The following is a 16,121-nucleotide window of genomic DNA, read 5'->3' as shown; positions in this document are numbered from 1 at the left end:
GCGCTAGCCGTTACTCCACAGCGATGGACTTTACATTAATTGATTCACTTTTTATTATACTTTTTATTGTTATACTTTACGTTATCAGGTGCAGAACATTATTTATAAGAACAGTGAAGTGATGAGAAATTATAATATTAAATATATATTTTGTTTGGCTTATATCGGAAACTTTCGTATATTATGTTGTTTATTGGAATTATTATTTTTGTATTCATAATTTGCTATGTTCTTTGGGCAAATCTGTTCTTATGGGCAACTATCTTATGGTAAATTATATCTGCACCTGAGTTTCCTGAGTAATTTTTCGTACAACTGGAAATTTTTCCAGGATTGGCAGCACTGGAAGTATAGATGTGGTCACTGATGACACTGATGTGTCGGGAAATGGAAATAAATGTAATCATTGTCATCCAAGGAGATGTGATATGTATATGTCAATATTAGTGTGATTAAGCTTCAAAAGATAAGAATATTTGAAACGTAATAAGCCAGAATAAAAATGGAGAAGTGCAAAACGTCAGCATGCATATTATTAGTGGTTTTTGTGTTGTTTTATATCGTTAACATCGTGCTTGGATTTGATAGTAGTGTACTTCGTACGGACTGGCAACGAAACGATTCAAGCAAAATAAATTTGAAAGATATAAACATTAGGAATAAACGTGGCGTCATTAGAAAAAAATTGATAGAAGAAGCAGATTGTACGAACGATATTAAACGATTATGTGGACAACTGCCACCGAACAGTGATGATTTATTTGTTTTGGAATGTGTTCAATCATTTAAGGTTAGTGAATAGAACATTGTAAAAAAAAACCATTAACATCTTAACGTTTGAAAGTGTATACTCAGCGGCATATTTATTTTAATATCCGCCAAAAGTTATTTATAAGAACACACGAACGCAGAATTCTTCCGTAATTTAGAGATGCTAAAACAGTCACACCCCCTTTTCGTTTATGTGCTTAGAGAATACAAAGTTAAATGTCCCTAGAAGTTTCACCTTTGTAGTTATTGAAGAATAGAACCACGGGGTGTTACAAATACTGTGAGAGGTCCAGGAGAAATTACTGGGGCAACGTACCATATAGCCTACTTATTATACGTATGATGTTGAAATTAATGAAGTCAAAATAAACGTATACCTATGGTTTCTCATGGTTTTACTTTAGAACAAAACCGACATAAGTAAACCACAGTCTTTGTAAATAATTTAAGTTTCTGTAATACTTACTGTATGTAACTTACCATGAGACTAATTTACGAGCTGGAAGATCATAGAAAAAATTTGAAATCGACTTTTTTTTTCTTCTTTATACGGAGGGGGGGCCTGAAGGTTAACAGTATCATTCATGTTTGCTATTGGAAATCAAACATTTGCAAACATTTATACAAATCAAAACAATCTTTTCAATATTAATGTATGAAGTAAACGTCAGGTATCGGAATTATTAATTTTTTTTTTTACATTATGAAATAAAGTTTGCTTAAAATGCGGGAGTCCACACCTGTGGAGTAATGGTCAGCGCGTCTGGCTACGAAACCAGGTGGCCCGGGTTCGAATCCCGGTTGGGGCAAGTTACCTGGTTGAAGTTTTTTCCGGGGTTTTCCCTCAACCCAATACGAGCAAATGCTGGGTAACTTTCGGTGCTGGACCCCTGGCTCATTTCACTGGCATTATCACCTTCATATCATTCAGACGCTAAATAACCTAGATGTTGATACAGCGTCGTAAAATAACCCAATAAAAATAAATAAAATGCGGGACTTTGCGCGTCCCAACAAGAATTATGGAGATGCCGAACACCCATGTCAAAAAGAAGACTATGCCATTTTTTACGGGACATATGATAAGCTTACTGTTATACATTACAAAATAGGCCTATGTGAAAGCAGGAGTGCAAATATTTGAAAATTTTTAGAGGTTATTGCAGTAACATCATGACATTTTTCAAACGCCATTTCCTGGCACTTGTAAAATGACTCGGATAGCCTATAGAAAATGAAAGGGAAGAGCTCCAGTGAGTGCCTCAGTTTTCTTTCATTCGAAAATTGTTGTTGTTTTCTAATGCCAGGCGTTTGACAATAAAATCACTTGACTTCTTGCACTCCAATATTTTTCAAAGATATTCTCATGGTCAGCCACTAAAGCACAGATTTTGAGGTATTCCGAATCTAAATGGCAAGTTGTAGCCAATTTAAGTTAACACCATATTTTAATGTTTTGGTAGCTACTTCATCCACACACAACCCCCAGAATGTCTGAAGGACCACACCTGCTGTTGGTTGACAGATCCACTGGACCTAGTTGGGAGATCTTGTTGATCACCAGCTTTCCCTCTTTAACTCACTGGAGGACAGTTTTAGTGCCATAACAGGTCAGCACTAGGAACAGAAAAGTAGACAGGGTAGGAAGAAAAATAAAATGAACCCCCAAGCCTCAAATGCTCTAATACTGTCGGGATCGAAGAAAGTAAGAGTTCAGTCAGAGAACTGGATAGGAAAGGGTAAAGAGGGAATTAGGTATTGAATAGAGGAAAATTATACCAAATTCGGTCATTAACTCATGAAGCTGACCAGTGCTAATTGATGAGTAGCCCCTCCCTTTAGTTCAGCTTGTAAAATTATGCTTACTAACAGCTGCACCATGGGAAGGTAGGGATGGGACATTGAGTATTTGTCCAGGTTGGTTCCTTAAAGCCTTTAATGGGAAGGGATTAATGGCTCTCCCCCCCTGTATTCGACAAATACAACCCTTTTGCAGCCAGTCGAAAATTGTGGGTATGTCTGACTGGATGATGATAGATGATTGACTTTTAGATGTAGCTCTGAAACAAAATGGTGGTTGTCTTTAATCTGTGACGTAGTGTAAATACTCATAAATCTCGCATCAAATGATAATATTACTTCCAAGTTCCAACACAACAAAATAACTTTATTGTTGCAAAACATGTAATATGTATGAAGAAAAAATGCCTATCTAATCTTTGTGACTCATTTTTACTTTTTATTGCAATGATTGCATATTGACATTTAAGTGGTTGGAACACCTTCAGTATTACTGGGTAGATTTCTGAGCACTAACTGAAGTTTTAACCGAACCCAACCTAGAATATTTACAGCAAGTTTCATGTTGATTTCACCAATTCAGATGAATGAAACTGTAAGACGACAAAAATGTTGTTATAGACCCCTATTTATTCAATTTTTACATAGGCCTACTTACAAATTCGAACCTCTTCTGCCATATTATATTTACAAAGATCTTTCCATCTCATCTGATCTTGAATGATCGTTTTAGCTCCAATTCATTCAGTTTCCTTCTCGTTGACAATGTTCTCTCCAATTCATCAATATGTTCTTCCACACCAGCTGCTCTTCGTATGTTTTTTTTTAACCTGATTTATTTTATCAGTAAGGGTGTTGACTTTGTATCCTACTGGAGGCGAAGTTATTTTTAATCAGTGTTTTGTTCCTTTAAAATTCGAAGAATCAACTTCAAACACTACAAACCGGCAGTGACTGGTTTTGGTCACCCTGGGTATTTTATTTCTCCTGTAACTGCCATATCTGATTGGCATTCCCCTATCTGTCACCTGGAAAGATACCGCTCGATGGAAGTTTAGCATCTCCACATGGGCTTATTCAATTCTGTAATAGTAAATGACTTACATTGTTTGTTCGTGATAGTACAGTGCGTCTTCGCCATCATGCCCGTGATGATTGACCGGCCGCATGCACAGTGGGAGGCCACACTTCTGCCGCTAAGACAACATGTATGCTGACTCAGCTAGTCAAGACTATTTCCGTTCATATCAACACTACGACATCTATAAATAAAACAGTTTATTTGTAACTTAGCCTTTGGTAGTATTCGTTTAGCTGAGAAAGAGAATATACTTGTTTTTTTGAAAGATGGGACATGACAGTTTAGCGGCCGAACTTGGAACTACAGTGCTATGTTGCCAATATGGACTACCACGCTGCCAGCTGATGGAAGGTATCAACTGACGTTACGATGGCTGACGTTAAAACATTCATTGACAATTGACGCAAAGGTAGGAAAACAACACAAAAATCGACAGACAATCAAAGACGAAATGTACCAATGCTAACACTGTGTGCACAATAAATGTCGCCAAAAGATCGATTAAGCACTTGCCATGTGGGAATGGTAAGTTTGGCAACTCAACCGTTGTTACCATAGCAACAGGCCTACCACGCTATGTGACATTCAGTGGTTTTTCCGATCGCAACGCTCCTGTCATGTCCCATCTTTCAAAAAAACAAGTATAGATCATTTTATCATGGTAAAAAGATATTCATTAAGGAAATATATTTACATATACAACACGTACATAAAGAATAGAAAATCGTGTGCTTCAACGAAGCGAAAATTCAGAAGTAAATTTCTTGACAGGCCAGTACCCTCTAGAAAAACTATTAAAGTTATTTAATAGATTCAATGAAACAGGTTCTGTAAATGACAGAAAAAGACGACACAAGTGGCGTGTTCTTATGAAGGAAAAACTGAATAAAATTGGTGCAGCATTAGAAGACAGATATTGATCATCAGAGAACCAGCTATTGTGCATGAAGCTCCATTGTTAACTTTTAACGAGTTAAATTGCGCGAGCACACTTGCCATCTCAGCTGGTTAATTATCAAGGGCATGATGGCATAGACGCACTGTACAACTGGCACAAAAAACTAAAAGTGATAGAAAAAGTAAGGGAGATAATTTTATTTGAACGTGAAAATTCTCTTACTATTAGATTTTATGAGATGAGATGGTGTATATTATTAATTTATTATTGTAGAAGAAACAGTATAAGGGACTGATGAACTATAAGAAAATTGAGAGAGCTATTCATCAGATTAGTTAGTACTAATATTGTAAATGTGGCTTTGGGGTTTCGAGTTAAAATACAGCTATAAAAATTACCTGACACAATTTGTAATATAGATGTTCGAGAAATGTATTTTTTCGAGGGTCTATATGACTATAGGATATCGGTAGTATGTTTATGAGAATATATGTTAGCTAGATTGGGGAATGGGGTGATGTCATAAGATTGACGTAATCGGTTAGTAGGGTTACATTTTGTGTTTGCGGGTAAATATAGAGGTCGCTGTGGATTCTGGTGGTTAGGTTGGTATAAGTGTAAATTTTATTGGTGGTTGGTACTGATGAGGTTTGAATGGCGTACCGGTAAAGCATGTGTTTGGATGGTGTGTAAATCATTCTATTATTTGTTCAATTCGTGAGCAGTTGTGCTACTGGTGATTTGTTTGGCTATGGAGTGCGTTGCTGGCCCAAGAGGAGTGAAACGTAGGGTTGAACAAGGTCTACGTATGTGAGAAGGTTAGTGGGTTAGTTGAGGTGATATCTCAGTGATGTGAGGTCGACGTATGTGAGAAGGTTAGAGGGTTAGTTGAGGTGATATCTCAGTGATGTGAGGTCGACGTATGTGAGAAGGTTAGTGGGTTAGTTGAGGTGATATCTCAGTGACATGAGGTCGACTTATGTGAGAAGGTTAGAGGGTTAGTTGAGGTGATATCTCAGTGACATGAGGTCGACGTATGTGAGAAGGTCAGAGGGTTAGTTGAGGTGATATCTCAGTGACATGAGGTCGACGTATGTGAGAAGGTTAGTGGGTTGAGGCGATATCTCAGTGTCATGAGGTCGACGTATGTGAGAAGGTTAGAGGGTTAGTTGAGGTGATATCTCAGTGACATGAGGTCGTCATTTGTGAGAAGGTTAGTGGGTTAGTTGAGGTGATATTTCAGTGACATGAGGTCGACGTATGTGAGAAGGTTAGAGGGTTAGTTGAGATGATATCTCAGTGACATGAGATCGAATACTGTGAATTCAATGATATAAGTGCGTTTTCTCTGCCGTGTATAGTGTCGAATTGCCGAAATTTCACCTAAGGGATCGTGTTGATGATATTCTATTTTGAATAAGAACAGATGGGTTGTATTCCAGAATGGGATGTTGTGAAATTGTTTTGTTGATATCCTATTTTGGATAAGAGGGATGGACTCTGTTCCAGAATGAGATATTGTCAGTTTGTGATTATTGCTTTTTAGATAATGGCATCGTGTTGATGATATCCTATTTTGAATAAGAGCAGATGGGTTGTATTCCAGAATGGGATGTTGTGAAATTGTTTTGTTGATATCCTATTTTGGATAAGAGCGGATGGGCTCTCCAGAATGGGATATCGTCAATTTGTGTGATTATTGCTTTTTAGATAATTAGTATTTATTTATTTAGTATTTATTTATTTATTTAACCTGGTAGAGATAAGGCCGTCAGGCCTTCTCTACCCCTCTACCAGGATCGTGTTGATGATATCCTATTTTGGATAAGAGCAGATGGGCTCTGTTCCAGAATGGTATATCGTCAATTTGTGTGATTATTGCTTTTTAGATAATGGGATCATGTTGATGATATCCTGTTTTGAATAAGAGCAAATGGGTTGTACTCCAGAATGGGATGTTGTGAAATTGTTTTGCTGATATCCTATTTTGGATAAGAGCGGATGGGCTCTGTTCCAGAATGGGATATCGTCAATTTATGTGGTTATTCTTTTTAGATAGTTTTATTTACTCGTCGTGTTGGTTTATGGTGGCCATGTTGTGACGTCACTGCGTTGTGACGTAACTACCGCCATGTTGTGACGTCATCGTTTGTCAAACTTGACGAAAATTAAGCGATATCCTATAATAAAAGAATCCCTTTTTTCGATATCTGTCTGTGATTGTTCAGGCGAACCAGCTGAGCAGCATTGAACCCAAATGCCAGCATGTGATCTGGCAACACACAATGGACCTGCTCGATGACAACAACCTGCAGGAGTCATCACAGCATGCGTGCGGGGATGATCTGAAGCTGCTGAACTGCAAGGTGACTGGCCGAACGGGTGCGCTGCTGGCCTGCATGATAGACCGTCGTGAGAGCATCAAGAGTGTGCCCTGTCGTGCATTCATTCAGCGACTGGAGTGGGTCGTCTTCAGTGACTTCCGCATGATTGCACACTTCACTGATGACTGTAAGGATGACATCAACAAGCATGAGTGTGGCCGGCTGCAAACTGAGCAGGTTGGATATCCCTGACATACATATTCTTTGCTAGACAGTTACACAGATTGAGAATAAGTTTTGAGAGACATTTTCTCACAATTCAAAAGATCCATTGTGCAGTATTTCTTTATTGAACTTTTATTTTAAACTAGATGTGAGGACCATGACTACATGTAAACAAGTTGATGACAATAAATATGCATATACATATAAATTACCAGTAGCGGCTCGTAGTTAAAGGCTCTTAGGCGGAGCCGCCCCTATAAAAATCTTCTAGAAAAATCTTGACATTTGTTTGTGTTTAATAGTAGAATAAAGATTTTCAATAGAGGAGAAACATCGAAATTTTACTCGGCTCGTTTGTTAATAACGGTCAATATATTTGGAACTGTTGGTACAGACATGTTTTTGAGATAGGTTATAAGTAATAAAGGCTCAACCTTTTACTGTCCCTTCCGCACAATAGAAACAGGACGGGGTGGTTTCCCAGTGGAGTCTGGCTAATAAGGGTACAGCTAAGGTGTAGAGATCTATGCCTGAGTTGTTGCCAACATTTTCTAGCTCTGAGTTTTAAAAATCTCTCTTGGAGAAGAGAAAAGAAACAATGTCTGACACTCCATTTTTGAGGTTACGTGTCTGCCTCTCATTCGTTTTATGGTAGGTCATAGGCCTAATTGGCATTTTAAGATAACTTTGCGATGATAAGATGAAGGAGTCTTTAGTTATTCATTGACACAAATGGTATCCTCAGTATCCCATAAAGTGAAAGTTTTTCAAATTTCCGTCAGGGAAGGGAAAACAACACAACGGAAATTCTAACATTCGAATTAGTTTTGGCTTGCTTTGTAATACGAGTATCACTAATGTATGTGGTTGTGAACTTGTGATTGTGAGAACCTTTTGCGAATGTTTATTTGAGAACAGTGAATTGTGTGTGTAATATATCCAAAGAGAGAAGGGCCGATTTCGACTACAAGCAAATGAATGAAGGTAAGTCAAGTAATCAAGTGCCCGTTTTATTATATAACTAGCCGTACCCGTGCGCTCCGCTGCACCCGTTAGAAATAAATATAAAGTAATTACATAATTAAAATAGGACATTTGATCCAGGGAACATTCGTGATTGATAGAAGGATAAATCGTTTATTATGTTACTTAATTTACATTGTATTTAAAAATTAAAATGCGATCATTTTGATCCAGAGACCACTCATTTGGTCATAAAAATTATTTTAGGAAATGCAGGAAACGAATGTACAGAATAGCCTATCAAGTTTTCTGTGCATAACAAGCTATTTTAATCTTATCTGCCCTCAATTCACTCAGAAGTTACTGTAATAACATTATAGCCTTATGTCCATCTAGAGAAACTACACTTTCCAATGGTGAATTAATAGTTAATTATACAAATTGGTTAATTTATCTTCCGATATTACTTCATACAAACACATAAACATTCTCTGTAGGCTATGTTTCATAGCTTTCGATTGTTGTTGTCCAAGGTGCCTTATAGACGAAGTCATTTGTTTTTTATTTCATTACACCGCCTTAGATGGCGTTGTTATTGTAATTTTGAAACTCATTTATATAATTAAATGTCAGTCCTACCAAAATTTTGCACAGAATAAAACTTATCGGAAATTATTTTTAAAGAAACTTTTGTTATGTAATATTTTTCATGAAAATTAATAATAAGGGAGATATTTCGATTTATTTAATTCAAGCCACCTTATAACCCCCCTTTTGAATAAAATATGTTGAATGCCATATAGCCTAAATTCTAAGTTACAACGAACTTAATTTATATTCCAATTTTCATATAAATCGGTTCAGCCATTATTGCGTGAAAAGGTAACAAACATCCAGACAGACAGACATACAAACAAAAATTTCAAAAAAGCTATTTTCGGTTTCAGGGTGGTTAATTATATATGTTAGGACCAATTTTTTTTGGAAAATCGAAAATTACCAGAAAAATTTCGGCTACAGATTTATTATCAGAATAGATAATAATAATAATAATAATAATAACAACTTATTGTTAAAAATTCCCAGCTACGGGAATAAACAAATAGAAATAAATAAACAAATACTCCTGCGCTTGACCTTGAAAATTTGCCATTTCCTCAATTTCAAACCACGAGCTGCAACTGTAAATTATATATATATATATATATATATATATATATATATATATAAAAACTAGCAGTATTACTTCCTAGTAGGTAACCAAAATAGTGTTGGCACTTACGCCTATTATTGTGAGTAGTCCTCCATCAGTAGGATTAATCAGGCAATCAGAATTTAGTGTAAACTGTTATACATTAGTTTAAGACAGATATGGGCTATGCCCATTGGGCATGGTAGGGGAAATAGGGAGAGTGAGGGGCTGTAAAACAGGTTTGACAGAAAAAGAGAGACAATATTGTAACAAGCCGTGGTGGATCATACACTAATATCGCTCATTATTGTTTTCTTTCTTTCTGGGTTAATCACGACATGATAACACGTCTTGTTTCAAGCATAAATAAATAATGGCATATTTATGAAATGGGATATTAAATATAGGAGAAAAATTATATGTTTGAATTATTTTAAATTTAATTTTTAATCATAGTACAATATAAAACAGTCAAATGTTTAAATTAAACGACTGAGCGAAAGTAATATCACCGTGAACCTACTGCAGTCAAGTGCTTCAGAATTCGAGTTGGATTTTAATACAGTACATTATGCGTACTTAATGTTAAAAAAGGTTTCACTTTTTATGTTCATTAGAAGCATGGCAAGTGGCAGGAGTGGTACTAGTTCCTTTTTACAGTTGAATGTTTTAATGACTTCACAGTAACAATACTTTCGCGGTTAATGGCCGGAACCAAGTAGTGTAGCAACTGCAATCAAGTCTCACTCATGACCCTGAAGTTTATATTTAGTATTCCATAAAGGTCAATATAGGTAGGCCTGCATTGTTCTGACAAGTGCAAAATATGTAAATGATGCTGATATTGTGGATCTTTGGGCTAAGATGTCACACTTTCTTTTTTATTCAAATATGACTAAAATTTTGAAAGCAGCTGTTAGATGGAAAATTAAACATAAAAATTGGTTAGACAAAATATTGTTATGCAATATTACAGTACGTAGGCTATTATTACATTGTTTCGTATTTTGTAGCAGAAATTTATTATTAAATTACTGGAACTAAGAACAATATTAAAAAATTTAGACATATAAAATTAAATAAATGAAAGACTAAATTGCAACTAATCACACTAGCTCGTGCAATAATTTGATGTTCATAGCTTGCCACTTCACAGAGAAGTGAGAATTATGTCAAGGTCGCAAAGTCAAAGAAGCTCAGTAGAGAAGATATAGCATTTCGCGCGAATTTATAATAGAGCAAAGAACAATATACTGTATTATCTATGTAGTACTTTTTATGAATTACAATAGGTAGACATGATAAGTGAGCCTGTCATATAACGTAGGTTTGAGAAATTATAAAGAATAAAGAATTTGTTTGGACTTCAATGCGTAAATACTATATTGTAATCTTCATGTTCTAAAATTTGCCATGTCATCCAGAATTTTATTATTATTATTATTATTATTATTATTATTATTATTATTATTATTATTATTATTATTATATATTTTTTTAATTTAGATCTGTTTAGGCTGGTATTACACTTTCAAAGTTATATGTCAAAGATCTTTTATAAAATATATGACAGTGCAATGGGGTTTCTTTTCTATTTTTTTTATTTTAGTAGGTTATTTTACGACACTTTATCAACAGCTTAGGTTATTTAGCGTCTGAATGAGATGAAGGTGATAATGCCGGTGAAATGGTCCGGGGTCCAGCACCAAAAGTTACCCAGCAATGGGGTTTCTTATAAAAGTTTATTTGATAAAAGATCTTTTATCAAATGTAAGTGCATCTTGTTACCTTTTATAAAATATCTGACTAGCTTGAAACTAATATGGCAAACGTAAATATTGTTAGACTGTTATTAAGACCAAAATGCTGATATGAGAAGATGAAGCAAATTAAATGTTATATGACACATGAAAAAAAAAATGAAAGATGAGAAGTGTACATAAAAATAACAGACTATTAGCTGCTGTACACAAGTCTGGACAAACTGAAAATTATCTTAATCCATTCTCAAATAATTCATATAACTTTTCAAGTCCTCACATTGTAGCTCTTGTAATAACTTTGATGGGTACTTTTCTTATCACATCTTGCAATCTGTGGTTTAATTAATCCATAGGCATTTCCTTTTTTTTCTCTCTCTCTCTCTTTTTCAGCAATATGCACATTGTAATGCTTTGAACTAATTTTAGCTAAACAAGCATAGTGCTGTTCTTCACTCATTTGAAGATCTGTGATCAAAATAGATTTTATTTTATTTTATTTTACTTCACTTCCAATTGAGGCTCATGGTTCTAATTCCTTAATTTTAGGTTATCTTTGATTAAATATTTTATAATATACTTCAAATTCTACCTTTTATCACAGATCTCTGATAAAATATTTTATCATATTTTTTTTTTTTTTTGTCAAAGAACTTTGGTAATGTAATACCAGCCTTCGAATTTGGTCAGTGTGAGTACATGAATAGGTTAATTTATAGTTTTATAATAAAAAAATCCTCCTCATTTGTTCTTTCAAAAGGCAAGTAAAGTCAATAGGTTATGTTGTAGATTTACAGCACGTGAAAGCACCCTGTCCCTGAGTGACGTCTTCAGACAAAATTCATCATGACAAAATTGAGTTCTGAAAGTTGCACATTGGGTATTTTATAAGTGATCTGAGTGCGTCTTGATCAGTCTTATCTGTAATTCATCCATGATTATAATTTTATGAATAGTTGTGTTATTCTTCTGCACAGTTAGGTCTACTCCTGACCACACACAACATGACAAACGCACTATTAGAAGTTTTCCACTGAAAAGTGTTGGAACATCCATCATACAGTCAGGATTTGAAATTGAGAGACATTTATATCTGACAGGACATAATTTATTGTGCATTGAAAATGTTAGATTCTGCACCACCAGGGCTATATTTTTTTATAAACCATGTGGATTTAAAATATAGTACATAAGGATTTAACATTGTCATTAGAAACATATTTGTAAACAGTTGAGTTGTTAAAGTGTGATGATGATTATGGCCAATCTTGTCTTATGCATCTCTTAATGTGTGCAGATTTTATAAGTTTGCAATGCAGTTTAATTTTTATTTTTATTGTTTTCATGTATTTTATTTACTGCCTGTAAATGGATCTGAAATATTTCTGTTGCATAAGATTTCAAATAATTTTTATGTTTTAAATTTTTTGTCAAAGACTTCATGTACGAAAAAATCTATTATTTTAAACTGTACAGGGTGTAAACGGTATAGATAATAGATACCGAAAATTTTACTGGTGATAGGAATTATGTTCTTGAACAAAAAAGTCTAATACAATTTTTCGAAGTTCTGAAATTAAAAGAAAAACAAAAACAAACCCCCCCCCCCCACACACACACACACACACACACCCCACACACCCCATACATCCCATACATCCCATACCCTCACCCTCACCCTCACACACCCCCCCCCCCCACACACACACACACACACCACCGAAAAAGACGTTCAAAAAGGGTGTCCACAGGGGTCATGTTGTGGCCCAGGTTTCTGGAACGTCTTGTACAATTCATTACTAAATTTGAAGTTTAATAGAAGAACAAAAGTGATTGCCTTCGCGGACGACCTTATTATTCTAACAAAGGGGTCATGTAAAATAGAAGCAGAAAATATCGCAAATCAGGATATAATAAAAATCCAAGATTGGGCCATTGATAATAAAATAAAATTCAACGACAACAAATCCAAAGTTTTATTCATAACGAGGAAGCGAAATGACGAGAGGGATGTCAACATCTATCTGAATCATAAACAGCTGGACCAAACTGAAGAAATTAAATATCTGGGAATATATCTAGACAGTAAATTTAACTTCACTGCACATATAGATCATACCGTATAAAAATCAATCGCTCTTGTCAATATGCTAGCCAGAACAGCCAAACTGCAATGGGGTTTAGGTTATAAAGCATTGAGAACAATCTATGAAGGAGCTTTACTCCCAGTTATGACGTATGGAGCTCCGGTATGGATAGAAGCAATACGAAAAAAGAAGAATATCGCAAAATACAGGAGAGTACAAAGACTCATTAATATAAAAATTGCCAAAGCTTATCGGACAATCTCTTACGATGCCTCATGTATCATAGCTGGAGTACTACCAATCAATATACTCATAGAACAAACAGTACAAACCTACATTGCAAGGAAAGTTCACAATGGAAAATACGATGCACCCCTGGAATTAACATTTTGGCGACATCCTTCAGAAATTCCTGAAATTCGCGAAGTGGAAAGTGGTATTAAGTGTACAATTGAGGCTTACACAGACGGCAGTAAATCCGGAGACAACGTCGGTGCAGCAGGAATTATATACGAGAATGGCACTCTAACAAGCGAACTGAAATTCAAACTCCATAGCCAGTGTTCCAACAATCAAGCGGAACAAATCGCAATATTAAAAATACTGGAAAAAATAGAAGAAATTCAGAACGAAGACGACAAATCTGTTGCATTATATATAGATAGTAAAATTACTTTAGACTTATTGAAAAACAACTACAAAAGAAATTGATTAATAGAACTTATTAAAACAAAAATAATTAATTTGGCACGTTCGAATTGGAAATTACATTTCGGCTGGATTAAAGGACATTCAGGAATAAAGGGGAATGAAATAGTAGATAGACTTACAAAGCAAGCAGCAGCAGAAGACCGGGAAATCATTTACAATAGAGTACTGAAAGAGGTTATTATAACACAGGAAAAAGAAAAAGGAATCGAAATGTGGCAGCAACAGTGGACAGACTCAAGGAATGGAGCAATAAGTAAGGCTTACTTCCCATCAGTGAAGAATAGACTACGACAGAAAATTCCCTTCTTTCCAGAATTCACAGCAATAGTAACTGGCCATGGAAAGCTGAGGGCATACCTTCACAGATTTAGACTTTCAGACAACCCGATGTGTCCATGTGGAGAAGAAGAACAAACTGCAGATCATGTCGTATTCCAATGCAAAAAATTATATACAGAAAGAAAGGAAATGAGTAAAAGAATAAGAAACATTGGCGGAGATTGGCCTACGACTCATGACAAGCTAGTTAGCAAGTATTTGCAAATATTCGTCCGTTTCATCAGCTCGATAAACTTCAATGATCTACAATAATATGCCAACTAATCATGACAGATTGCAATTAAAATATTATATTATACAATATCATAGTATGTATGAAGATTATAGCTAAACACGTGTATATTATAATATGTTAGATATTGTAAACTGATGAATTGAAATTACAAAGCATGTGGTATTACTATGTAATGGGGCATGCAGTTAAAAAAAAACCCACACCCATACTCACACCTTCACACACACACACACACACACACCCACACTCATACCCATACCCATACCCACACCCTCACACACACACCCACACCCATACCCATACCCTCACCCTCTCACACACACACACACACACCCACACCCATACCCATACCCTCACCCTCACACACACACCCATACCCATACCCACACCCTCACCCTCTCACGCACACACACCCATACCCTCACCCTCACCTTCTCTCACACACACACACACACACACCCATACCCATACCCTCACCCTCTCACACACACATACACACCCATACCCACACCCTCACCCTCTCACACACACACACACACACCCATACCCACACTCTCACCCTCTCTCACACACACACACACACCCACACCCATACCCATACCCACACCCTCACCCTCTCTCACACACACACCCATACCCATACCCTCACCCTCTCACACACACACACCCATACCCATACCCACACCCTCACCCTCTCACACACACACCCATACCCACACCCTCACCCTCTCTCTCACACACACACACCCACACCCATACCCATACCCTCATCCTCACCCTCACCCTCTCTCACACACACACACCCATACCCATACCCACACCCTCTCTCACACACACACACACACACACACCCACACCCATACCCTCACCCTCACACACACACACACCCATACCCATACCCACACCCTCATCCTCTCCCTCTCACACACACACCCATACCCATACCGTCACCCTCTCACACACACACACCCATACCCACACCCTCACCCTCTCACACACACACCCACACCCATACCCATACCCTCACCCTCACCCTCTCACACACACACCCATACCCATACCCACACCCTCATCCTCTCACACACACACACACACACATACACACCCACCCATACCCACACCCTCACACTCACTCACTCACACTCTCTCTCTCTCTTTCACTCTCACTCTCTCTCTCTCTCTCTGTTTCTAATGATTTTAGAAGAGAATTTAGCATAATTCATATCAATAGCTGGATATTCAAATCAAATAACTAAATCATGGAAATTGGTCTTGGTATAAACGAACTTCTGCTTTGTACATTTTGGGCTTCACATAAATAAGATGCATATTACAGAGCTCCTCCAGAGCTATATGACTATGTGATGCTACATTCAACAACATCAGATGTTGATTTGTTTTCCATTACTTCTGTTGTCTTTTATCGTAATCTAATTTAAACTACTATCATTTCTGAAGATATTGAACTCTAAAAATAATTATCGTCATTTGTGGGGAATCTTCTGAGATTCAAACAAACTTTATTAAGACTTTTTTTTTTTTTTTTTTTAGACTTAGGCCTGTTATCTAGCTATCAAAATTTCAGTATCTATACCGCTTACACTAAGTGTAATCAATATTTAAATAAACACTTTCATATCTGCGTAGGTTTTTCTGAACCAGTCACTTTTAAAGAGTACGAAATAGATCTAAATTTACTTGCAGATCATTATTGTAGGACTACATATATTTTTGT

The 16,121-nt window shown here is 36.3% G+C and overlaps 1 protein-coding gene across 1 annotated transcript in view; it reads left to right on the top strand.

Annotated features, from left to right (window-relative positions):
• Positions 1–348: 348 nt before the first annotated feature.
• Positions 349–16,121, top strand: part of Glg1 (golgi glycoprotein 1) — a 55,799-nt gene continuing 40,026 nt past the window's right edge. Inside the window, exons 1-2 of the mRNA XM_069842212.1 lie at positions 349–790; positions 6,779–7,111. Coding sequence (XP_069698313.1) covers positions 503–790; positions 6,779–7,111 — 621 coding nt within the window. The 5' untranslated portion in view covers positions 349–502. The remainder of the gene's footprint in view (positions 791–6,778; positions 7,112–16,121) is intronic.

This window comes from Periplaneta americana, chromosome 12 (genome assembly GCF_040183065.1).
Source record: "Periplaneta americana isolate PAMFEO1 chromosome 12, P.americana_PAMFEO1_priV1, whole genome shotgun sequence".
Lineage (NCBI taxonomy): Eukaryota > Metazoa > Arthropoda > Insecta > Blattodea > Blattidae > Periplaneta > Periplaneta americana.
This window is presented reverse-complemented; position numbering and strand designations above follow the sequence as displayed.